The 27,660-nt window shown below is 36.6% G+C and overlaps 1 protein-coding gene across 2 annotated transcripts in view; it reads left to right on the forward strand.

Annotated features, from left to right (window-relative positions):
- Nucleotides 1–9,163: 9,163 nt before the first annotated feature.
- The window catches only part of LOXHD1_1 (Lipoxygenase y domain-containing protein 1), a 75,011-nt gene continuing 56,514 nt past the window's right edge, over nucleotides 9,164–27,660 (forward strand). Inside the window, exons 1-9 of one of the 2 annotated variants that reach the window (XM_051208222.1) lie at nucleotides 9,164–9,449; nucleotides 9,500–9,645; nucleotides 12,910–13,075; nucleotides 13,132–13,536; nucleotides 14,828–15,105; nucleotides 15,721–15,853; nucleotides 17,500–17,876; nucleotides 19,697–19,832; nucleotides 25,097–25,392. In XM_051208222.1, coding sequence (XP_051066751.1) covers nucleotides 12,919–13,075; nucleotides 13,132–13,536; nucleotides 14,828–15,105; nucleotides 15,721–15,853; nucleotides 17,500–17,876; nucleotides 19,697–19,832; nucleotides 25,097–25,392 — 1,782 coding nt within the window. In that variant the 5' untranslated portion in view covers nucleotides 9,164–9,449; nucleotides 9,500–9,645; nucleotides 12,910–12,918. Of the gene's footprint in view, nucleotides 9,450–9,480; nucleotides 9,646–12,909; nucleotides 13,076–13,131; nucleotides 13,537–14,827; nucleotides 15,106–15,720; nucleotides 15,854–17,499; nucleotides 17,877–19,696; nucleotides 19,833–25,096; nucleotides 25,393–27,660 lie in introns of both variants that reach the window. The other variant, XM_051208223.1, reaches the window with a different exon arrangement.

Here is a 27,660-nt window from a genome sequence, read left to right on the forward strand (position 1 = left end):
AATGTTTGTAATTCCCAGTTGTTGGTCGCCAAACTGCGATCGATCAGTCTCTCTTGGCATAAGTGTATTTTGAGCGAAGTTATTTTTGGTCTGAGCTGTGTAAGTAGGTGCACTTTATGTATGTCAAGTTCACGTGATTATTACACCAATGGTTGGGGACATTGGGCGTCTTGGCTCAAATCGTACACAATGGTGTAGATTCATTCTCTGTTATCCCTTAGTTCCTGCGTTTCTTAATCATCTTAAAGTGTTTCCTATTTAAAAATATATGTCTTCTTGAATCATATCAATTACGCATGATCATTTCTACTAAGAGTAGTCCTGTTACTACTTACACTACTACTATTTGAAAGTGTTGATAACATAGTTTACTGTAAAGCAGTTAGTTCTTGTCATTAATTTAGATCCAATGAGAAGAAAAATTTCATCAGATTCTTTTAAACGTATTCCACTGATATATCTCATATTTCTGATAAACAGTTGACTAATTCATTTTCTCTAGATACTGATGCAACTAATTTTGATCTTCAAATGACAGCCTGAATAGAAGCCTCATTAATGTGACGTCGATTGAATCCTATTTGTGATTAACAGACGATAAGTTTGACTATTGGAGAAACTTCACTTACATTGTAAATAAGTGTTCTTATGTATGAAATTCACTCAGTTAAAACTGGAATTGTTAACATGAAGACATTTTAATGTCTTAGAATAAAGATGTGGTTAAGATTTATGCAAATTGATCAACACAGTTGATGCTCTTTGGAAAAACTTGTAGAAGGAATGAAATTATGTTAAGTTGTTAAAAGAAAGTAAACAGAAGATTTAAAGTTAATAGTAAAATCATTGATTTAACAATTTATGTATCTTTAATACAGTGTTCCAATAACTATTTATTTTCAACAAACAACTATGGCATTATAGTTACAGATTATCATAAACGACCATATCCGGAGTGGAATTTGTGTCACAGCTACGCATTATGTAAGGAAGAAATCAGTATACATTAAGAAAAGCAAGAAATGTTTGGTGAAGATCATTAGTTATGTTCACGTTAGTTCGCTGATATTCAATATTCACTCAGTTGATCTCGACCAGAGATAACACATTACTATCGAGAATAGATACGGCTACAAAATGTTTACCTAATGGATGAAATCCCTTAATCATATCTCCATAGAAATTCATCTGACTGATTTATCGTATTGATTTTAACAACTTCATACCCTATAGTAAATGATATATTATAATGCATTATTCTAACACATTTTTGTACTATGATCGATCGCACACGTGTCATTCATTAAAATAAACAGATCAAGTGTGTAACAGAAGACATATGCAGGTAAAACACATAGTAATTAACATTAGGTATTTATCATAAAAATACTTATCAAGTTCGGACTTACTCAATTACTTTATGAAATTTCAAGGGAATATTTAGAACATATTAGATGCTAATACCTTCAAAGCTTCGATGGATCAAAGACGATGAACCTGTGGATACATTTTACATTGTGTTTAGAGTAAAACTGTTGAAGCCTTGTTTTATGCCTTAGAGAGCGATTTCATTTACATTTTTTAGGAGTTCGTTATTTCATTACACGTTTCTGCTGTTGACACCGAATTACAGTTTGCTGTTTTGTACATTATTTCTAGAAAATCTATTGGCATTTATTCCGTAGTGACTCACTTTTATCACGAGAACAAGACTGGTTTCATGAAAACAATTATTATTATAACCAACTGTACCAGTGCTTTTGTTTAACTGTGCTAAAAAGCATCCATTATTCCTACACTTTGATTGTGACTTCGCGCGAATTCGGTTACGTTCTGTAACCAAGCTTGTATCCTGGCACGATCTAGGTATCCTTTTGATACCACGAGATCGCCAGCAAATGTATCTCGACTTGGTCCATTAACTGCCTTCTGATAGTTGGCTTACGGGGGATTTTTTTGGAGTCATTTGGCACGTGTTTCTCTGTAGCGGTGTTCATAGTCAACCGCGACTCGACGCCCCGCTACAGCTGATGAGCCGAATTCTGGAACACGCCTCAACCTCTGGTCGAATATTCCAAAGAAGCCCATTCGGTGAGTCTATAGTTTATCTATCCACGTCTGTCGTATATTTTCATATTATCTTTTAATATATAATATACTCAACATGATGGATAACGATAAGAATAGTATTAATATAATAGACTCCCATGTATGTGTACCGAATCCCTGTCACTTTTTATTCGCGTGACGGTAAATTCCACGCTTTATTCGAGAAATTTTCCCCTATTAACTATTGTCCTAGCTGACCCGGCTGCTTGGTACGGAATGCATACGCATACGCATTAACGTCTACCACCCAGCACCAAATGGTTAAGTTGAATGGTTTCACTGCCAACTTAAAAGTGCTCTACGAACACACAAAAACGACAACTGGTACGAAACCCTACCGCTCGTTCTCTTAGGCATCAGAACGATCTTGAACGCGGATATCCAATGTTCCGCCGTTGAACTGGCATTCGGCAAGACATTGCGTCTGCCCGGGGAATTCTTCACACCACGGAGCAGACCCGATTTCCGTAAATCAGACTACGTCCAACGACTGTCTGCATTTATGCGAACGCTGTCTCCGGTGCCAACTCGAAAACAACATCGACAGGTCGCTCTCCCTCGAGAGTTATCTACCTGTTCAAATGTGTTCATACGAGTAGATTCGGTACGCAAACCTTTGCGACAGCCTTATGAAGGCCCATTTTTCACGTGATCGCTCGTCACGAAAAGACCTTCAAGGTTGATCGACATGGCCGCGTCAAGATCGTCAACATTGATCGTCTCAAACCAGCACACTTTGATGACAGTGCCCTATCTGATAACCTGAGATTCAATGCTAGACCTATCAAACCTACTAGCGGGATCCTCAAACCATCTTCAGGTCCCACGCTAGATACACCTGAGACCTCATTCTCACGTCCCAGTCAACAGCACGCGTCATCTGCACCGTCTACGGACGAGACGACAGTCTCACATCCAGATCAGCAGACCACGCCGCCCTTGACTTCGGATGAGATTGCAGGTTCTCGCGACGCGAACGAGACTACCGTCTCACGTTCGGTCACCGAATACGGTTGCCCGTACGTTTCCGCGACTAGCCGCACAGTTAACAACCGATACGGTGTAGGATTATTCCTATACTACACGCATGCTACACTCTTCTCTTTTTTGATTTTCTTTTTGATTCCTGAGCCTACGCCTTCGACCATCTCCGTTTGGTTCCGTCGACTTCAGTCAACTTTGGCGAAAGCTGGATTGGGCACCCATGCTCTTGTCAACGCACTCAGTCGATATATTGGTTTCGAATGCTTGGCATACGCTTGGTCTCGAACTTGGTCGTTACGGTCGCTTCTGGTCTTTTGGCTCAACGTGGTTTCGTCCTTCGTCTGCAGCGTCTCCGGTCCGCATTCCCTACGAACGCAATCTTCAGATTCTGGATACAAACCACTCTGGTGTGGCATGCCAACTCAAGCAACAAATACAGCACATCGCTCCTGGTACCGTTTTCCGAAAAAGACCTTCGTTGGCAAATCGACGATCAACGATCGCTTTCCTGTTCGCCAATCTTTCCGTCCTACAATCGCTCGTCAGCCGATCAGTCCCACGATTCAAACCACTATTTATCGAAAGTGTAAACCCTTTCTAGCGGGGGGCTCCTGTAGTGACTCACGTTTATCACGAGAACACGACTGGTTAATAAAAACAATTATTATTATAACCAACTGTACCAGTGTTTGTTTTAATGTGCTTTTGCTCAACTGTGCTCATTATAGCCATTTTGTGCTTCCATTACCTTCCATCATTGTTCAGCGGTTTTTGGTACTGTTTGCACGTACTCCTTTCTCCTGTTTCCACTTGTACCATTCCTTGGCACGATCTTGGTATTCGTTCAATACCACAAGATCACCAACGAAATAAATCTGGTTACGTTCAACCTTCGCCTTCTGATTTATTTGGCACGTGTTTCTTGGTAGCGGTGTTGACAGTTAACCTCGACTCGACGCCACGCTACAATTCTATTTCAAGTGACCTGTATGGTAATTATGCACTTAATAATAACCACTTAATTTCTCTCTAGTCCCCCTGTAAATTTTACGTTAGAGCACTGAATGGTAGAGGTAGGGTGAGAAGTAAGAAGTGGAGCTTTACTTCCACGGTTGGTCTGTACACAGAAAACGAGAGTACCTGCGAAAAACCTAGGGATATTGGAAGTTTCTGGGGTCGCACAAAGTTTTGTAACAGAATAGTTATATTATTATAGTTTGACACATAACCCGTCGTTTTCCTAGAAATTCCTGGAAAGCACCCATTACGTTCTGACTAAACAAAGTGACTTCAAGCTTTTCACAGAATCTGGAAGCTTTTTCAAGGGATCTGAAGAAATTAACCCGAATTTGAGCATCTTAGCCTTTTATTTTTGTTATTTGTAGACATATGTACTTACTTATTCATTTACGCTTGTTACCACTGGTGGAGGAGCATGAGCCGCTCACCAGCACTCTCCATCCAACTCTGTCCTGAGCAGTGCCTTCCGATTGTTATTCAGCCCTTTGATGTTGGGTTCCAATTCCAAATGTATTGTGAACTTTGGACATCCGTTTTTTCGCTTTCCTTCAGGATTAGAAGTTAGAGCTTACCTCGTGATGCAGTTTGACGATATCCTCAATGTGTGTCCTATCCACTTCCAACGTCTTTTTCTTATTTCTTATTCAGGTGGTTTTTTCTCTCACAGTAGGATATTGCTGAAAGCATCTGGTCGACGGACACTGAGTGTCATACGTAGACAACTGTTAATAAATACTTGTACCTTTCTGATGATGGTCGCGGTAGTTCTCCAAGTTTCAGCCCTGTACATCGCAAGTGACCGCCTTGAAGTTCGTATTGAAGATTCTCCCTTTGATATTGGTTGACAGTTGTTTTGAGTTCCATATGTTCTTTAACTCTAGGAATACTGTCCTTGTTTTGCCAGTCATCGCCTTCACATCTGCATTGGATCTTCCTTGCTCATCGATGATGCTTCCCAGGGGCCTTCAGGATTTCATACCTTACAGAGTTTCGTCATCAAGTGTAATGAGTTTGGTGTTATCCGTGTTGTATTTGAGGATCTTGCTTTTTCCCTTGTGTATTTTGAAGCTTACTGCTACAGAGGCTGTTGCATACTGGCTGTCTTCACCTACATTTGCTGGTGTGAATGGGCTAAAATTGCTAGTCCAAAGTCCAAATCGTTTATCTTCACTCAAGATGTCCATTATACTCTGAGTTTCTTTAGAGATATCGAGGTTTTACAATCCAGTCAATATACGGAAGAATTATACACAGCGAATGTTTCCAACCTTGTCTGAAACCAGTCTGGAATGAACATTCTATACAAACTGCAAACATAACGCCAAACAGACCGAACCGATATACTCACGAATATAGTCTCAATAGTATTAAAATTTGTAAATTGGTTATTTGTTCAATGAACTGTGTGATTCAGAATACATAGCCTGTAAGCCAGCGAAACTTCACTGAGCCCTAGCCAAATCATCCGCAGTTGGGTCACTGAATATCGAACAAATCAGTGGTCCCTATCAATGATAATGACAACCAACACGCATCAGTTGATCGTAAGTCATGGGCAGGCCCATGTGGTGGCGGTCACACCTTCACTTGTATCTAATCCAGTATATTTTTCTAATAACGATATCTGTGTTATACGGTCTTCAAAGCAGCAGTAGTACTTTTTAACGACCAAGGGGTAAAGCACGCTAGGTGCTCACTTCAAAGATGTGACTTCGAGGTTAGCTGTTGGTCGCACTACTCACGTCCACCTCGAGTGGGCCCCCAATCATTCGACGTAGATCACCTACGTTAGTAATCTACAAGCCAATAAACCATAGCCATGACATGTAGATACATACATAATGACACGCGTAAATGAAACTGAAAAGGTGTAATACACGCAGGTGAATAATTTCACCCGTGAAAACGAGCACAATATGACTGAAATGAATAGTAAATAGATGCTTAATAGCCAGATTTATACATAAAGAAAAAGAATGTATAGGTGTGTGACGTGAACTCTTTAAAGTTTCATGCTTGTTTCGTTAACTAGCCCAGAAGATCCACGTTTTACTATCACTGTCGATGCTCAAATATACCACTCCTTCAAACACTCATAAATTTCTCTCTTTTTTATTATTTTTGTATAATTTATGATTGTATGGAAGTCGGTGGTGACTAATTCTGTCTTATTGGGAGCATTTTTAAAACAATGTAGACGAATAAAATACTTTCTCGTTTCCAAAGATAATTCTAAGATAGACCTCTAGTCAAGCCATCTAAATGATCTATGAGATGTCCTACATGCAGCATGCTGTGTGTATCATATTGGCAGCATTATTTATTTTAGAATAATGGTATAAACAAGCAGTTTGTTACTGCTAACATACACCCAGAACGTTGATGCAAATACCTACACCATCACCTCAAAGACGACTCGTAGAAGTAGAGATCCTAATGTATTAGTTAATAGTAAATGTAAAATCCCCGTTTCTAGTAACAAGGTTATAAGAAAGCACAAGTTGTTACTAGTTAAAGAACTTTGAGGTGATGTGTACAAAATTCGTCACCCAACTCAAATATTAAAAGTGAATCTCCAAATAAATAATGAACACTACATTCCTATTCAAATCCCTAATACTTCTTAGAATGGTAGGCAGTAGAGAAATAGGTGGGAAAAGCGACTTAAGATCCCAGTGTTGATGACTACTGGAGAGAAACAACGCAAAGACGATAACGGCAGTGCACGATCCTCTCGCAACATAGTGACAGCATTTGAATGTAATATATTTAGCGCCTTGGTTCACTGCCGCTCAGTTCCTATGCCATACAAACAGTGCTATCGGTTTAAAATTAGTTATAATTATCCGTAGTTCCGGTACGTTAGCCCACAATATAGAAAAACACAGCCCAAAAAATAACTAAAAGAAAGTTTAAGATCTCATTGTAAACGACTGAATAATTCCACACCAGTACATTGAGATCTTCAATCACTGTATAAACCAAACACGAGACTCTAGTGATATTGGTTTCTAACCACGCGATCTTTGAATCTTAGTGGATAATTACTGAGAAGATTTAAACTTGTCATATAAATTTAAGAGAAGATAAGCAATGGTGGACGTAGCAAGAATCAGTAGAAATGATATGTCTCGGTAATGCAAGCGCGATCACTCCACATAACATATTCCACTTTGTATTGAATATACTGCTCACTTTCCAGTCCAAATATGTTATTCAGAAGCGCTAGACATCATATTGCTGATCACCATGAGAGTACGAGTCAGTGTAGACAGTAATTTTACCTTCACGTAAGATCTTATGGATGAGTTGTCACAACATGACATATCTACAATCTTGGGATTAGGTCTATTATTACAGTAGCAGACTTAAGCCTGCTAATACCATGTAGACCGTTAAAAGTACAAGACTATGAGAACAACAACCTCAGCTCATACATAAATGACATTTCGGAATTTTGCCAGTACCTTAATATTTGTTAACAGCAATGAGCAGTAGGCGAGCATTGGGAAGGTAAATGGCCAATAATGGCTCCTGAAATTATCAAGAGTTTTAAGGGTAATAATATTGTTTTCACTACTGTTCATGATCTTTATTAATGAGCTGTGAAATAAAAATAACACGTTGACACCGATTTATGAAAACAGCACACGGAAGTGGATTATCGTAGATAGCGGAAAGAATACATTTGAACTTAAAACGTACCTAACAACAATAGAGGGATGGGCAGTAGGCACTGAGTTAAAAATTTTCTTGTCAAAATATCATGTCATGGACATTCTGCCCCATCTAATACAAAAAATCTAGGTCCTCTAAGAAGATCCGCTTCTGACCGTCTGCTCGGAGCATGATCTCAGTCTAGTAAGCACAGTGAACTTAAAAAACGATTGAAAATACATAGGAGATACAAACAACCTAAGTTCAACTCTTCATTTTATCCGAAGACAACATGCTCAAAAGTTGTTCTTAACTACAGTTTAAACATACGCAAGGCCTTACTTTTAAGTTCACAATTTTGTTGAAGCTCCTCTCTTAAAGTTTTTATTCTCGTCAACGTTTTTATAGCATGGTTGTTTTCTACGATATGAGGTTGATGACCCCATCCCAACTTTTCTGTTTTACCCATGCTTGGGATCGGCGTTAACCCTAGGGAATCATTACGCTCTTTGAAGAAACCGCGGAAAATTGCACGCTCCCATTTTTTCTTGTAAACCGTTAGCTCCTATAGGAATACTCTCACAGCCGGAGTGACGTTAGCCCTCACAGTAACTTGCTTCAAGAAGAGACTTGAAAACCAGTACACTCCTACTTAGAGCAGTTGTACCTGATGCATATCTCATACTACACCTACTATTACCATTACGTCATATCAGTGGTTACCTCCTGTCCCTCGTTTTAACTTATGTTTGCCTTTCTATTCCTAAAATTGGGTTCCTTCACTCTGACTGGATCACCAAATAATTAAATTATTATTCTTGAGACAATTACCGTCTCTTGAAAATCAGATTATCGGTATATTACTTTCACATTACATGTAATCAAGTTTCTGTCTAGTAATAAGATAAGTGCTTTGGGTCAAACGCATTTTTCGAATTAAAAAATATACAAATCAATAAATAACTTGATACACATGGTCTCCTTTATTATCTTTAAGACAGCAAAAACGAAGATTGGTGCAGTTCTGCAACATATTGTCACCAGGCTATTCACTGACTTGAATGACTGTGCAGGGAGACGCGTTTTGAGAAATTTCATAAACATAGCTCCCTTTATTATTTTAATGAGAGCAAGAACGAAGATCGCTGCACCAATCTTGCTCTCTTTAAGACAATAAAGAACCACCAATCTGACGAATTAATGTAGTCAAGTAGACCACCATTCATTAGACGAAATCGGATACCTGTAACCGTACTGAAACAACAAGAAACAAGCTCAAATAAATCAGTCGACTTATATAAAATCGTAAAAAGTATGCCAGTTATTGGATATTTAAAATGTTTTTAATGGTTCAATGTTGCACGTAATCATGACAAAATACTCGTTCTTTTACAAATGGTGCGCAATATGTTATAAAACACCAAGTAGTTTAGGTGCAAGAGATGAACCCAGAAGATTCTATGGATGATGATTATTTAGAAAATTCGAAATCACGATTTTCATTTCATAGAACTGAAGACAAAAAACATAAAGGAACAATATGCTGCGGTCACAATACATGTCATTTAGACCGCTACAATCTCATTAGCAGCGTAAAACCGTTCACAGCTAGACCATATACATTGTACAAAATAGTTTTGACAACGGCTGACGTTCCTGGTGCTGGTACATCGGCTCAGGTATTGAACTTATATATTTTAATTTTCGAAGATCTACATAACACTTAAAGGTGAATGGGGGTCTTCCACTCGTCAGAGGCTCAAGAAGGAAAGGGTTTCAACAAGAAATTCACGTTTTTACTTACATCCTGGCTCATCAAACACATTTTCAGTGGTTTCTCCAGACTTAGGAGGTTTACATTCTGTTTTTGTTGAGGTAATATAATCGACATTTCTGTCATCAATGTTTACGCGTTTGTGATTTACCTCTTATTGAAATTGAACTAGTATAGAAATGTTGTACGAAAGTTTTAATTTAAGATAAGATATTTATCTCTTGAGTATTTAGTTATATGAATAGTTTTATTGAAAATATACATATACTTACAGAGTAAATTTACTGCTAAATAATCTATAATTGTGATTGCGTTCGTTGACAAAATAATCTTTTCCTCTTAAAAAACTCATCCTATGCGAACGCATGTAGCCTTAGAGGAAGTAAACCGTGTGATCACTATCAGATATGAGATATGACGTAGATAGGGAATTTCAGTTTACTGGTAGTATGTGGAATTTAGTTGTGCAAACACTTATTCTATCATAACTTACGCAGGCGCTTTTGACTTATATTGAAACTCAGTATTTCTAACTTCCGGAGCATTTTGATTAACTTATTGAAACTCATGTCTTATTCATTGATCTCCTACCAGGAGGTTCGCTTATCGACTTAGAATACTCTGATGACATAGTTCTGTTTGATGAAGATGCTGATAAAATACGGATTCTTCTGGTTGTACTGAGCAACAATGCCAGAATTTTTGGATGCTCTTCCCCCCTCTAAATGTAAACTGTTGCTTCAGGATTGACCTGCGTCGACAACTTCACTTATCTTGGAAGTCATATCAGCCCTAATGGGTTGGTGTTTGACGAAATCTCTTAACGGGTTCAGATAGCTCGTTGACAACTTACGTCACCTACAGCGAAGGTGAGGTATCCGCCTATCAATTAAGAGAGACGGCTGAAAGAAAGTTAGGGGAGGCCGAACCGAAGCTTGGCATCAGTCACTGAAGTCACTAACTTCTAATCTAAGCCATATTGGCAGATGCAGACTATTTGCTTTGGGTCCGCGTGACTATCGTAACCAATGTTTGGAGACTCTGGGTGACATAGCTCAAAATCAATCACAATAGTGTCGGTGCATATACTCTTTGTCTTCTGTTAAACTGTGCGATTAAAATTACTTTATACCTCTCTAATTCTTTCTTCCTGTATTATTTCCTTATACACAACTGTCCTTTTATATATTGCTATCACTGAAGTAGCCACTCCTATAAATTTGGTGTTTATCTTGTGGTGTTAATGAGGTATGGTGACTTGGACTGATGCATATATGTGCCTGGTGCTACGTCGTAGCTGACTGACCGACTGACTGATAGGTTTATTTTTATGTAGCCTTTTAAAACAAATATTTTGATGGAAATTCTGCAATCAAAGTATGCTAAAGAAAAAGCTATGATTAATTTTTTAAGAAGATTTTTATAATTTTTACGATTAGAGTGCCAAGTCATGTACTTTACGTACAGATTAATCTCCAGTTTAAACTTATTGCCTGACATAAATGAGAATGAGCTGCAAAATGAATTAACCCACGTAAACTGCATGTTGCATTCATCTGCTTTAAGATAGGAGCTGTGAGTCCTCGTATGCTTTAGTAAATATAGCGTAAACTGGTATTCTTATTCTCAAACCCGCTTTCGCACAAAACAGGTATACAGCAAAAATGTTTATCATGATGGCAACTTTTGACTCAATAATTACTCAGTCAGCTCAACCTAAAATGCTTAGTTGAGGTAGAATATAGCCAAATCATCTGGATGTAAAGGGACAAAACACTAAAAGAAATATATGGCTTAACATCAGGTTAAGGATGGACATGTTGTAATGTTTCACTTAAGAAATGGCCTAAAAATACCTAAGAAACCAAACCATATGTCAAATATTTCGTGAATATGATTTAAGTAAGTGTAAAAATTAGTTTGAAGTTGCTGCAGTGTTTTGTTTTGGTCTGTTTGTATATTCGTTCAATATTTCATAATCAGAACTAAAGTAAGTCATCATTCAAATAGAAAAAGTGGAACATAAGTTCACTGAAAACTAAACAACTACTTGTATGGACGTTAGAGTTTGTTTGAGCGCTAAACGTATTCTATGTAACTACTTATGACTGAACCACAGCGTTTACAAATTACTGGGAAAATCCAGACTAATGACTCGCTAAGTTCGCTTGATTTTCTTTACATAAGCATGAGACTATAATTATTTTCAATCAAAGATTGATAGTGGCTAGCAATGGAATCCAGGAGGAGTGTTTCGTCCCATTTAAGACTCACCAGTTAGGTGTTACTTCATTTCTGAGTTGATGTACACTCCGAGACCAAAATCCAGTACCGTTTGCTAAAAATACAATCTCTTTATTCACTTAGCTACTGGATTCATGTGGCCACTGTCTTATGCAATGTGGTCTGCTGTGCATTTGAACGTGTAAATTTCAGGAGGAAAAATTTACGGAGTACACTTGTAAAAAATTGAAAACTAAAAATGTTTATAATTACTACAACATATCATTTTGTATCGGTTATAAAGTGTGTGCTGAACTAGAAAAAATGATTTTCGACAGACTGAAAGTTATGATTATATATTTACTGAATTTTAGGATGTAAAATCTTCTAGCATTTTGACCAATACCTGTAAGCAAAGGGTACTACGTATTTAAGTAATCGATAAACGAGAAATAAAACATCTGACATATGCAAGTACTCTAGTCTACTCAAAAATTTCGTGAGGAAGTCAGTGACAGTAAGGCTAATTATTTGACTGAGATCTCCCGATAAACGAATTATTTTGTGCTGAACAATTGTTGCACTTGAACCCAATAATTATAGTTATTATAATTCATGTGCTCTTAAAAATATTTTATACAATTAGTGTCGCTAAAGTTAAGTATCTGACATTTAAATAGGTTACGTAAAACCTACTTCACGAATATGTATGTGTATACGTTAATAAGGTTTTGCAGTAATGAATGATTCTAGTTTTCACTATCCCACTAAAAGTATCCATTGATAGATCACTTGTCTTGCTAATTCACTGTTGACATGATCAATATATAGATGAAAATTTTACTTTCTTCCCTCAGAAGGTGGTTTGTAGAGCGCAATTTTTTTCCGTTTACCTGTGTGCATAGGCTTCATTTTATAAATGCCTTTCCCACATATTTCAGCAACTAAGGAGTTATACTCTTAGTTAATCCTAATAACAGAGATAGGCAGTTAGAACAAAATTAGGAATTTAATAACTGATAATAATGACGGTTATTTAAAATAAAGCCAAGCAACGAAAAGCCACTAACTTTTTATAGATTTAACTTGAAATTATGGTGGAAGTAACTTACAACTTATTGGTTTCTTTTTTTACACATCAGCATGACAGTATGAGAAAAACCGACAGCTGGCTCCTGGAAAGTGTACAAGTCTTTCATCCTCTTACTAAGAAACGTTACATGTTTATGTGTAACCACTGGTTTTCCTTATATAAGGAAGATGGCCTTATAGCACGTGAATTATTTGGGATACGAAGTGCAAAAACAAGTAAATTGTGAATAAGATAATTAAACAATGCCATATATCACTTTCTTAACTTTCAGAATACTCCATTGTAACTGTGACCGGAGATCAAGAAGGGTCTGGAACAAATAGCAAGGTATATATAACAATTTATGGAAGGACTGGAATTACTCCCAGAATAGAATTAAGCCAAGAAAATAAAAGTACAGGAAAAGATATCTTGTGCGCACCCTTTGGACGTGGTACAAGTACAAAATTTATTGTCAAAGCTCCTAATGTTGGTGCCATTACAAATATTCGTATAAAGCAAGATGAATCGGGAAACGAACCACATTGGTTTTTAGAACGTGTTGTAGTTACTGATATGTCTTATCCCCAATGGACTTATTATTTCCATCTTTCATGTTGGCTTTCTAGCAAGTATGGTGACGGTAAATCATGCAGACTTATCCGAGGCTATAGAGAACCTACTGGAACAGGTATTGGTAAGTTGCATTTGTATTAAGCTGAAACAATGTTTCATCTCTAAGAGTAAATAATTTGTTCACTATATATGGAAATTTGTTTTTTTCATATATTAAACATATTGATCAAGATAGCTTTTATTCCTTCTAAAATATCATAGTTAAACTCGTTCAGCATGCATGTTTGACTCACGAGGTGTTGTTCCGGAAAAACATAAATTTGAATATTAGCCCGAACATCCTGGTAACAGGGTCAGAGTGCCTAGTAATAAACTGTTAAGTAGTTAAAAGTCATCATATATATTACAGAATAATGAATGGAGTGATAATCTAGTGATGATAAAATCCTATTATTAGTCAGTTTTGTTGATTTGAGCATTCAGTGTCGATAATCCAGAAGTTTCTAGTCTAAAAGTAATCATCATCCAGTGTTTTATTAAACTTTAGTCATCGAATCTAAGTAATTTTAGCGCAGACTTAAGTAAGTTGAATAATTATAGATAACAAGGCAGGGTGCACGTTTACGTTGGCGGGGTTTCGGAATCATAAGTAGCGTATGCTTAAGATCTAATTCAGATTCAAGGTCAAGGTTTGCGGATTTCACATGAAGCAGTATAGCCTTAAGTATCTGGATCAGAATCTATTTCTCCTCTTTTTTAGAATCTCAGTCCTTTATCGGATAGCTGACTAGAGAACTAAATTATATTTACTTACTTGTTTAAAATTATCATTACTAACTGTGCAAACCTTTAGTTCAAGAACTCTGATTGCTATCAATAGAAATAAATGTCAATCAAGTTTTTTAGACAGCTGTCTTCGGTAATGGAGATAAAATTTTCTCGTTTATATTTGGAAATGCAGTGGATGGAAATGATTTATTTTATCAGGAATCGGTTTAATTAGTCCTACTATTGATATGTCTGTATGTGCTTAGTTTATTTTACTTAATTCTTGTCCTAATTATAATAATAAAATCTTACGCCCACAGGTAAATGCCACACTTTTCATACAAACACTATAGGTTATATTTAATGTTTATGTAACACTCACCTAATTAAAATGGATTTTCATCATTCGAAAAGATAGGTCTACAAACTTTCCCGATGAAGTAACAGATCTACTTAATCCATCATAGTCAACACCTAAAAACCTCGATGATGTCTAAATTTAATTTTCTACTGAGAAATTGATGTTCAAAATAAGTACATAGGTAAATTAAATCGAATTAAAAAAAATTTCATTTTTCAGTAAAAACAATGGTAACTTTTGAAATCAAGCTTGATTTCTAACTTCATTTTATTAACTATTTCAGAAACAGAATATAAACTAACATTTTATACATCCGACCAAACGGATGCTGGGACAACGGGTGAGGTATATGTAAAACTTTATGGGGAGAAAGACTCGAGCAGAGAAATATGGGTTAATTCTATCCAGCAGACAAACAGAGGACAATCAACATCTTATCATTTCACTCGTGGATCAACCGTGGAAGTTTATTTACCACCATGTCCCCAGTTAGGTGAGATAACTAAACTTAAAGTTGGACATAATGGAGCTGGTTCATCTCCTTCATGGTTTCTAAACAAGGTAAGATGTTGTACTTCATATGGATCAATTATCTATCTAATTGTTCCTAAGCAGACAATTGATGTATAAAGGAGAAACATCTCAGGTTCTTTGAATAATTTGTTATATTTTGGAGAAATTCCAGTTGTTAATTGTAGTCTACTCAGAAGCTCAATAGTTTTGCACAGTTTACATAATGTGCACGCGATATTTTCAATAATCATAGTCCATTTTAGTTTATCTTGTGTCTTGAAGGAATGATTTTTGATTAAAAATTCACCAAAAGCTGGAATTATCCATCCAGGATATTTTTAGTGATATGCTGAATTCAAATGTTCACGTTCAATAAAACTACATTGCACTGTAAATTATTCCCAGTTAAAACAGACGCAAAACCAATGAGCTAATTCCTTGATAGTTAATTTTTACATGCATAGTTTTAAAGAACAGAAAACACTAATTCCACATCTTCATTCATTCATTCACTAACTCTTTCATTTATTTATTCATTTATTCATTAATTTAAGGGAAATAATAGTCAAGATAAACTGAAGTTTCTATATTAAACTGTTATGTTTTCATTATTTTAACGAAAGTAATAAACTTCCAACTTTGTTTTGACTGTTATAATTGAAGGTGATTGTAGATGATTTAAGAATGAATCGTGTATTTGAGTTTCCATGTTATGCATGGATTACTAAACCAAATGAAGCGATAATTATGTGTCAAAAATCAATCAAAAAAGAAGAAAAGGAAATTATTTGGCAGAGTAAGTTCATTATAATTTGTGGATATATATAACATTAGATAGCCTAAACTATCTTCATACATAGTGTTTTGTTTGTCTAGCCTAATTCAATGGAATCTTTGTTTAACAGAACAGAATGATGTTTTATTACCATTTAGAATCACATTAGTACATTTAATTTAGTTCAACAAAATTCGATTTTTACCTAACTCTAAATGATTATAGTTTAAAACTACATCTATATCTTTTCATTAACATTTCTACACACAGAAAATTTGAGTCTAAAGTATTTGTTTAGTAGTAATGAGTGTAAGCATCAAACTATTGATTGTGTATAATGTTACCTTACCTACCATACGTAAACTAAAAAAAATAGTGAACTTAAAATTATAAGAAATTGAATTATGAATTTTATGAAGTGCTAAAAAATTTCCTTTTAAAAGTATTCATTAATTTAAACTTATTTTCGTAAAGAAAGATGCTTTTTTGAATTCTTACTTACATTTATCGTCAACGAAAGATTTCAACAATTTTAGCCCAAAAGTGGTTTTTGTGGATATCATAGTAAATTCAATAGTTGAGATAATGAGTTAATTGAAGCTAGACCACCATGGTAAACCTGAAAGCATTGGACGGACGTTTCGTCCTACTATAGGATTCCTCAGAAGTGCACATCCACGGCCTCACACGCGGGATCGAATTACAGGACCGTCGATAGTCACTGCTGAGGAGTCCCACAATAGGATGAAACGGCCGTCCAGTGCTTCCAGGTTTTTCATGATGGTCTAGCTTCAATCGATTCATGATCTCAACCATTGAAATTTTAACACATTCAGTTCTCAAATGGCACTTTAGGTCAACTTAGAAGTTAATTTTAATGTAAAAATTATATTGACAATAAATTTTATTATGAGATGTACAGTTCTCTTATTGAACAAGTTTCATACATTTTCCGAATTAAGAAAGTTTTTTCTTGAAATAATACGACGGTTCAAAAAAGGGTTTTAAGTGTTCTTTTCTAAAACAATATCGTTACGACCTTGATGTCTGGCTTTCTATAACGCGACTTATCGACCAGTCAGAATACGACTTAAACAATTTCGCACTATGCCAAACCAATGACGTTCAACCGGTATGAGCAGTTTAGCGTCCTGATTGGTCCTATGTCCTCCTAGCCCTTCCACTTGAGTCCAGAACACAATACCAGCTTCTGTAATGTGAATCGAATCGAATCATTTAATTCAGACATAGTCGGTTTATATATCAATCAAACAGACCACAACGTACCATAAAATAGAAAATAACATGTGTACACAAATAAGCCAAAAAGTGGCTGTGAACGAGGGTGACAGTAATTAATAGACTGAACATAGCTTAAGAATCGTAAATCGTACAATAATAAAATAGAGGTCAAAATAAAGCTTATAATAAGAGAAATATATACATAATCTAATTACTCAATAGTTTTACAATAAGAATATTTATAGAATATTAGTCCATTAATAGTCCTCGAGAGTTACCTGTAATTTATTCTTCACCGGGATATAACAAATATTTCTCAGTTTGATTTTATGCTTATAAAGTTTCATTGAAAAGATAGGTAATTCATTTAATTTTTCTTTCATTTTTAAACAATTCACTTGTTTGATCTTTTACTGATATAACAGAGATACCATTTGAAATTCGCTTGTACACCGGTGACGTACCTAATTCAGGAACGACCGCTAGAGTTTGCCTTCAATTAAGTGGTCCTGAACAAATAACCAATAGTAAACCTCCTTATTCAAATTACCAGGTAGCTAACACTACTGTACAGAAAGGATTTGATATGAAATTAGACCATATAGATCAAAAAACCACTTTTGAAAATAAAGAGGATGTATATACAACTCCATACATATGGCTGGAGGATGGTAATTATGAAAGAAATGGTGTTGCATTATTTTCTATTGATTTGCCGGTACCAAAGTTTATCAGTCCTCTATCCCAGCTGGTAATAGGACATGACAATACTGGTCATTCCCCATCATGGTTCCTTGATAAGGTAGTTTAACATGTCAAAGTGAGATTTTGTTGTAACTAAAGCTCTTAATAACCACCTGAGCTTATTTTATATAACTTTTATACTATATAGTTTTCGGTCAAGGAATTTCACAGTTGTTGCTTTTATATTTAAAATATATGTCATAGTACCAGGAAATGAAGAAGCGGACTCTGTAACTCCTAGTAAAGTTGTCTTGCTTGATGTTTTTTCTTATTGAAACACTTATTCACTGGTGTCCAATAATTTTTGTGGTAACTTTATAAGACATCTTCTTGAATAGCTACTGCATAATGTAATACTCCCAGAAGTATGATTTAGCTCATTGACAGTATGGAGAGTATTCGAACTAGTAGACTCAAATGAGACATTTTTATGAAGAGACGTAAAATAGTTTTGCTGAATATCATCAGATCACGGTCTATGACTAACATGAAGCTAATCTCTCCTTGATTAACATGACTATAAGTGTTTCTTGTTAATTAGTAGGAAATTTAACTATTAACCAGGATACAAACATACTTAAATTGAATGATACTAAAACCAGAACAAATAAACAGTTTTGAGTTACCACATGAAACGGTGTCGTTGACATAAACTGGCAGCTATTATTTAGAGTTTAGTTTTCAGTGAAGGGATATAAACAATTTTCAGAAGCAAACAATCAAGAAAAATGGAGGTTGACCCACCTAACTGTTTTATATGATGATATTCTAAAAATACTGAAAACTAACTGGTTTCGAAACTTCAGTTAGATGTTATTGTAACCTTTGTACTTATAAATAAGCTATTTATTAGCCAATGAAATAAATTGTTTACTATTTACCTTTTCATAGTGAAGTGTTTATCATTTACCTGTTACTAACAGCTTCAGTGAAAGTGACATTTCAATGTTGATACCAATAACAAATATCGTAAGAACTTTTTATTTGGATCTAAAAGTTAGAATACTACGGATAAATAATTTTTATACATGATTTATAATACTCTGTCAGCTTGTCACTATAGAGATTCAGTAACCACAAGATAATATACTGGTGTGAGAGTACTATATAAAAAGATAATCTTAGGATGTTTGCTTTAAAATCCATTCGATCCCATTATAACTTGTACACACAATAATATTTAATAATTCTGAGTAGAAGTGAGAAATGTTTTTGTACTTTATACTGAAAAATAGTTTATTTGGCATAAGGTTTCACAAGATTAGCTTTGTTATCCGCCATCGAACTGGATCTCTATGATTTGAGCCAAGTAATTAAATCCCCACCAAGTTTTCCAAAATAGAAAACGTTGATAGCAAACATCTTTGGATTTGCATTTTTCTAGAACTCCATATAAGAAATAATGAAATTTATTTAGTTCCAAATTCAGTATAGGGTTGTGAAGATTGTTGAGTTTTGATTTGGACCATGAACTAATCAATGTTAGACCACCACTGAAAACCTGGATGTACTAGACGGCTGTTTCGTCCCAATATGGGACTCCTCAGCAGTGCGCATCCACGGACTCACACCCGGGATTCGAACCCATGACCTTAGATTTCGCACGTGAACGCTTAACCTCTGAACCACTAAGTCGGAATTCGATGGAGTTAGTGTCTAAATTCACCCAATCCACAATATTGAACAACCATCTTTCATCGTCTTCGGTGGATGAGCACTAATAAAGAGTTCAATACAAGGATGAAAAACGGCCGTTCTGTGCTTCTAGGTTTTCAACGATGGTTTAAGATTGATGGGTTCATGATCCGAACTAAATTTCCAGCTTTGTTACAGGCTGAATTATTTTTTAAAAATAATTTTCTATGATTGGTTGTAAAGATTCAAATATATTGTCCTCTGAATGGTGTCGAACAAACTTTCTTATATCGTAAATGGTTAACAAATAATAAACCAGGCATGAAAGTTGAACAGATACTATATGAAGAAAAATCTCTAAGAAAATATACTGATAAAAGTAAGTTTCGAAATATTGATAAACTATAATCACAATAAATTCACTTGGTATTGTTTACTTGAATCTTCTCACTGACGTTTAGGACTGCAATTGATGAATCTCTTATTGGCATATGTGCTTACTGTGCGTATTGCCTCAATTTACAAGCATTATAAGCAAAGATGGATAGTGGCTAGCAGTGGAATATTAGCAAGTGGATATCAGAACTCAGTAGCTAAGTGGATAACGGGATGGCATTTGAAGCGAACGGTACTGGTTTCGAGTCCCAACTCTGAGATGCAGGTACATCCAGCTAGCGAGTCCCGAATAGGGCGAAACGCGAGTTCTGGATTTCACTGCTAGCCACTATCCGTGTTTGATTATACAATCACAATAGTTTAACGTGAAGTTTTTAAAGGAATAATCCTCACTGATTGAATGACATTTACGTAGTTACATGTACTGACAATTATATTACGTCGGTATTTATAGTTTCGTTTTTTATTTGATTGGTAACCATAGTAGTAGAAGTAATAAATTGTTCAAACTCCTAAAATTGGTGAATGATCTACCAACGCGTAGAAGCAGTACAATGAAATCTTTCACGTTAAACTGCGAAGGATTAGATAATAACAACATACGCAACTGTTTACTAAATGTGGAAAAAGAAATATCAATCAGATATAGAATAGTTCAGTATTTCTAGTCATTTTAAATATTTAATTTAAAGTTAAGTGATTCAATGTTACTGTATTTTTTTAAGATGGAATCGAAACTTAGTGACTACACGTTTTATATTCACTATGATATGATGTCAACTCCGCCTGGAGTCCCTCCGGGGGCTACTGCCGGTCCCAAGCCCGGATAAAGGAGGAGGGTTGGGCATGGGGTTAGCGTCCCCATCCCGTAGAAACCTAACTCGCTAAAAAAAACGCTAACCAGAAAAAATTATTCAAACCTTTTAAACTCTGCCCTGGGAGTCAGAAGATCTTCATTTAGAAGAATTATGACGCCTCATGATGAAAGCCGAATCCCTTCGGAAGTTATGAGGCCGATGCCCCTTCTGACAACCAGAGCGACCATTTATTTAGGTACATGGAATGTTCGTACAATGTGGGACACCGGAAGAGCCTTCCAGATTGCTGCAGAAATGAGAAGATACAACCTAGAGGTACTTGGGATCAGTGAAACACATTGGACGCAAGTTGGACAACAACGACTAACTACAGGAGAGCTCTTGTTATACTCCGGCCATGAAGAAGAAAATGCACCACATACACAAGGAGTTGCATTGATGCTGTCCAAACAAGCGCAAAATGCACTTATAGGATGGGAATCTCATGGACCAAGGATCATCAAAGCCTCGTTTAAAACAAAGAAAGAGGGCATTTCAATGAACATCATCCAATGCTATGCGCCTACCAACGACTACAATGAAGACGCTAAAGATCAATTCTACAATAGGCTGCAGTCAATGGTCGAGAAGTGCCCAACAAAGGACCTGACCATTCTGATGGGAGATTTCAACGCCAAGGTTGGAACGGACAACACTGGATATGAAGACATCATGGGACGACACGGACTGGGAGAAAGAAACGAAAATGGTGAGAGATTTGCAAATCTATGTGCCTTCAATAAACTCGTCATAGGCGGCACCATATTCCCACATAAACGCATACACAAAACCACATGGACTTCACCGGATCACTCTACACAAAACCAAATCGACCATATTTGCATCAACAAAACGTTCAGGAGGACTAGAGAGAGAGGAGCTGATATAGCATCAGATCATCACTTACTGGTCGCCAAGATGAAATTGAAACTCAAGAAGCACTGGACAACGGGGCAGACAGTATCACAAAAGTTCAATACGGCCTTTCTTCAGGATACTAACAAACTCAACGAATTCAAGATAGTCCTCAGCAACAAGTTCCAGGCCTTTCATGATCTACTCAATGGAGAAGGAACTACTGTGGAGAGCAACTGGAAGGGGATCAAAGAGGCAATCACTTCAACATGTCATGAGGTCCTGGGTCACAAGAAGCACCACCACAAGGAATGGATCACTGTTGATACACTGGATAAGATTGAAGAAAGAAGGAACAAGAAAGCAGCGATCAATACCAGCCGAACAAGAGCAGAAAAAGCCAAGGCACAAGCTGAATACACGGAAATAAACAAACAAGTGAAGAGGAGCATCAGAACCGACAAACGTAAATATGTGGAAGATTTAGCAACGACGGCGGAAAAGGCTGCAAGAGAAGGAAACATGAGACAATTGTATGACACGACAAAGAAACTCTCTGGAAATCGTCGCAAACCAGAACGACCAGTGAAAAGCAAGGAAGGCGAGGTAATCATCAACATTGAAGAGCAACAAAACAGGTGGGTAGAACACTTCAAAGAACTCTTGAATCGGCCAGCTCCACTGAACCCACCCAACATCGAAGCAGCACCCACGGACCTCCCAATCAATGTTGGCCCACCAACAATTGAAGAAATCAGCATGGCCATCAGACAAATCAAGAGTGGCAAAGCAGCAGGACCGGACAACATCCCAGCAGAGGCACTAAAAGCAGACGTAGCGGCAACTGCAAGGATGCTCCACATTCTCTTCAATAAGATTTGGGATGAGGAACAAGTACCAACAGACTGGAAAGAAGGACTACTGATCAAAATACCGAAGAAAGGCGATCTCAGCAAGTGTGATAACTACAGGGGCATCACTCTTCTCTCAATACCGGGAAAAGTCTTCAACAGGGTATTGTTAAACAGGATGAAGGACTGCGTAGACGCCCAACTTCGTGACCAACAGGCAGGATTCCGTAAGGATAGATCGTGTACAGACCAAATCACAACTCTACGGATCATTGTGGAACAATCAATTGAATGGAATTCATCACTCTACATCAACTTCATTGACTACGAAAAGGCATTTGATAGCGTGGACAGAACAACATTAGGGAAACTTCTTCGACACTACGGCGTGCCTCAGAAGATAGTCAATATCATACAGAACTCATATGATGGATTACACTGCAAAATCGTGCATGGAGGACAGTTGACAAAGTCGTTCAAAGTGAAGACCGGTGTTAGGCAAGGTTGCTTACTCTCACCCTTCCTCTTTCTCCTGGTGATCGACTGGATCATGAAGACGTCAACGTCTGAAGGAAAGCGCGGGATACAATGGACATCTAAGATGCAGTTGGATGATCTAGACTTCGCAGACGATCTGGCCCTTCTATCCCAAACGCAACAACAGATGCAGGAGAAGACGAACAGTGTGGCAGCAGCCTCAGCAGCAATAGGTCTCAATATACACAAAGGGAAAAGCAGGATTCTCCGATACAACACAGAATGCACCAATCCAATCACAATTGACGGAGAAGATTTGGAAGATGTAAAAACCTTTACGTATTTGGGCAGCATCATTGATGAATAGGATGAGTCTGATGCAGATGTAATAGCGCGAATCAGTAAAGCAAGAACAGCATATTTACAATTGGAGAACATCTAGAACTCAAAGCAACTGTCAACCAACACCAAGGTCACGATTTTCAATACAAATGTCAAGACAGTTCTACTGTATGGGGCGGAAACCTGGAGAATTACAAAAGCCGTCATCCAGAAAATACAGGTGTTTATTAACAGTTGTTTACGCAAAATACTTCAGATCCGTTAGCCAGACACTATTAGCAACAACACACCGTGGGAAAGAACAAACCCGAACCCAGCGGAGGAAGAAATCAGGAAGAAGCGCTGGAAATGGATAAGACACACATTAAGGAAAGCACCCAACTGCGTCACAAGGCAATCCTTCATATGGAATCTTGAAGGCCAAAGGAGAAGTGGAAGAGCAAAGAACACATTGCGCCGGAAAATGGAGAGAGACATGAGAAAAATGAACAAGAATTGGATGGAACTAGAAAAGAAGGCCCAGGATAGAGTGGGTTGGAGAATGCTGGTCGGCGGCCTATGCTCCATTGGGAGTAGCAGGCGTAAGTAAGTAAGTAAGTATGATATGATGTCATTTGCCTTTGGCGCTCATCATTAAAAATAGATAACGTATGATCCTTAGAATCCGTACATATCCATATAAGTTCTCATCAGAAATAATTACACAAAGTATATCCAATTAGTATACACTTTGATGATATACATGAAGTAGGTAGCATGAGACCTAAGATGACTAACATATACTGCAAAACGTTTACCGAACGGCTAATTCATCTATACTTTCAAAGTTATACCATGAGTCGGGTCGAATAAACTTTTCTAGGAGATAAACTAAGTAAGATGTTCTGAAGTGATAAGATATGAAGCATGTCTTATCCAACAAAATTTGGGAAGAAATATTAAGTAATAGTTTTCAGACTATATTCTATTTTGGAGAAAATGGAATAAACACTAATCAGCATTCTGCAAAGATTACAGTTATTACCATGAAGTGTTGTGTTATAACTTGTCAGTAGAATGCTACTTGTTATATCTGGTCGTCGCTAATTATTGTGTCGGAAGCGCTTATCACATACACTCGGAACGAGGGACCTCCGCAATTCCCACGGCGCGAAAGTAAGAACACAAAGACTGGTATAAGTGAGGATTTATTAACCCCGAAACACGACGACTACTAGTAGAAAATACACTCATTTATATATTGATTCGTACACCCATTTTGATTAATAATTAGGATAAAATCACATATATGAAAAATACTTAGAGTTATAACAAATCACATACAGAGCATAGTTCATGTCAATGGAATACAAGAATATCGTATATTATACAGAATAAAATATCATGCGAGAAAACAAAACCGAATACGACACTGAATAATTATCACATTGAATCAAAACAGAAGTAATATTGAATAAAACTTATAATGAGTAAATCAAACCAATTTTGACTTTTCTTCCAGTCACATCACCTTCCCTTCTTTTTTTGAAGACCCATAGTTTTGATCCTGACTTTAAATTTTCCGACTTTATCGTCCTCCACGAAATAATGTTCGGTCCTCATATTCTCTAGTTACAGTTAGTGTGACTCTATTTGAAACATATTTCCCTCATTGAACAAAGAGTTCACTAGAACTGACTAGATGGTGAGGATAAACAACACTTGATATGAGGTCATTAAGGTTTGATTCTTCTGAAACGTTTTCATCAAATCTCTTGAAAATCTCATTGGTACATAATGGATCACTAGAATAATCAGCATTTATCAAACTACATGTACATTACGCTTTACTTCTTAAATATCTGTATTTTTCTGTCAACAACTAGAAATACCATGGGAAATTTCAGTGAAAACCAGCCCAATAGCAAATAATTATGTGACAGCTGCTGTTAGCGTTATTATATTTGGTAGTAAAGATAAAACTACGAAAATTCATCTAAATCGTTCAAATTTAGAAGTATCTTCCGAGTGGAGTAAAGTACCAAGGAATGAAATGGTAGAGATGTTTAAGCCAAATGTTGAGTCCAAATTTCGTATTTACATCAAAGATATTGGTATTCCTTGTAAACTAAGAGTTGCACATGATAACAAAGGGTCAAATCCAAACTGGCATCTTCAAGAGGTAACCAGTTAATTTTTGTACAAAAACTTCAAGTCATTTTTTTATTTCATATTCATAATTCAAATTTTTAGGAAATGATTACCTAAACTCACTAAAATTTACTGGCAGTGTAATGATCCATCTGCCGCAATCAAGTGAAAAAAACATTGGAATTTATAGTACGTCTCTGTTAGATAGTGATTATAAATAAGTCAATTGAAGCTAGACCACCATGGAAAACCTGGAAGCACTGGACGGCCGTTTCGTCCCAGAATGGGACTCCTCAGCAGTGCGCATCCACGATCCCGCCCCTAGCGAGATTCGAACCCAGGACCTATCAGTATCGCGCCAGGCGCTTAACCAACTAAACTACTGAGGCGGCATCCAACGGTGTTAATGTCTAAGTTAGACCGGCCGTCCAATGCTTCCAGGTTTTCCATAGTGGTCTAGCTTCAATTGACTCATGATTTCAATAGGTGAAATTTCTTAAATCTCCGCAAAACACCTTCTGATTACAAATATGCTTATAAAGAATTTGTGTTCACGGCACAAAATACAAAGTTATACTAAGTAAAAAAACTAATGTCATTATATCAAAACTACCTTCCCAAATAAGAAAATCTAACCAAACTAACTATTTTTCATTCTATATACTCGTAACAGATCATCTTTACGTGTTATGGAATAAAATGTAATGTCTTAATCTGATAGATACTGGATAGTTATGGGTATATCCGTTAGTTAATATTTTAGCTGCCCAAATATTAAGTGGATCTATTTGAATCCTAATAAGACAAAAATATAAGCATGTTTTACATAATATCAGTTTATAAACTAAATATTGAAAAAATAGTGTAACAGGTCATCTATTTTGCTACGGTTGACTAAAACACCACTTGCGTGTATGATTATCTAAAAAATATGTTTCTAAAAGTCATTCACATAATAATCATTTTCAAATATAGACTAACAGGATAACTTTTGATCATTTAGTCAGCATAAAGGTAAAATTTAGAAAAGAAAGACTAGGTATTACATGAATATGTTTCAAGCTAAGGACTTAGTTGTAAGGCATTACAGACTGTTAATATACAAAATATCCTGAAAGCGCATGCTTCATCTAGTTCTGAAATGGATTTCTTTACAAGTCGAATTCTCTTTTTTTGAAGGTTAGATAAAATTAGCCAATGATTTCAAACTAAATCCATGAAGGTTTTTCAACCGGAATATCTAGTACTTCCTTTATTATTCAGATAAAAACTGTTTAGTGAAACATACCAATATTTCTCATATTGACTTTTCTAACTTAAAGAATAGGAAACGAGATCTCAATGAAATTCGTTTACCGATGATAGTTTATTCTACTTATTCTACGTTAAGTAATATTTAAATTCTCTTATATGTGGTGTTTGAAATGAAGAGCCCTACTTACTTATTTACTTACGTCTGTTATCTATCGTGGAGGAGCATAGGCAGCTCACCAGCACTCTCCATCCAACAATGTACTGGGGAATCCTTTCCAGTTGCTGTTCACCCTTTTCATGTGCGCTTCGGACTCCAGACGTAATGTGGTCTTCGGTCTTCCACTTTTCCTTTTCCCTTAAGGAATCTAAGTAAGCGCTTACCTCGTGATGTAGTTTGGTGATTTCCGCAATGTATCCTACTCATCCCCAACGTCTTCTAATTTCCAGTTCGGATGAAAGCTGGTTTGTTCGCTGTCACAGTAGGATGTTGCTGATGATATCCGGTCAAAGGACACTGAGTATCTTGCGTAGAAAATTGTTTATAAATACTTGTACTTTCTCAATGATGGTTGTAGCAGTTCGCCTCCTTTCCAGTCTGTCTACACTTGTTCTTCCACTCAAATTTTCCGGAAGAGAATGTGGAGCATCTTTGCAGTTACTTGTATGCCTGATGTCTTGCTTCAGCTGGTGTGTTGTTTGGTATTGATGCTATCTCATCATTGATTTATCCGACTATCTCACTGATTCCTTCTCTTGTTGCTGGAGTAACATCCATAGAAAGATCTGTGTGCTGTTTCGATATCTGGTGGGATCAATGTGGCTGGTCTATTCAAGAGTTCTTCAAAGTGCTCTACCCACTTGTTCTACTGTTCTTTAATCTCAGTGATTGCTTTCCCTTCCTTGTTATTTGACTGGTTGCTCTATTTTCCACAGCATTTTTGTGATAATAATGAGGAAAAACTAGGAATCCCGGAAATAACTCAATTTAAACAATAAGTGCTAGATGCGCACTAATGAACGTATTGTATTTGGAATTCGAAATCTA

The sequence above is a fragment of the Schistosoma haematobium genome, chromosome 4 (assembly GCF_000699445.3).
Source record: "Schistosoma haematobium chromosome 4, whole genome shotgun sequence".
In the NCBI taxonomy this organism is placed as follows: domain Eukaryota; kingdom Metazoa; phylum Platyhelminthes; class Trematoda; order Strigeidida; family Schistosomatidae; genus Schistosoma; species Schistosoma haematobium.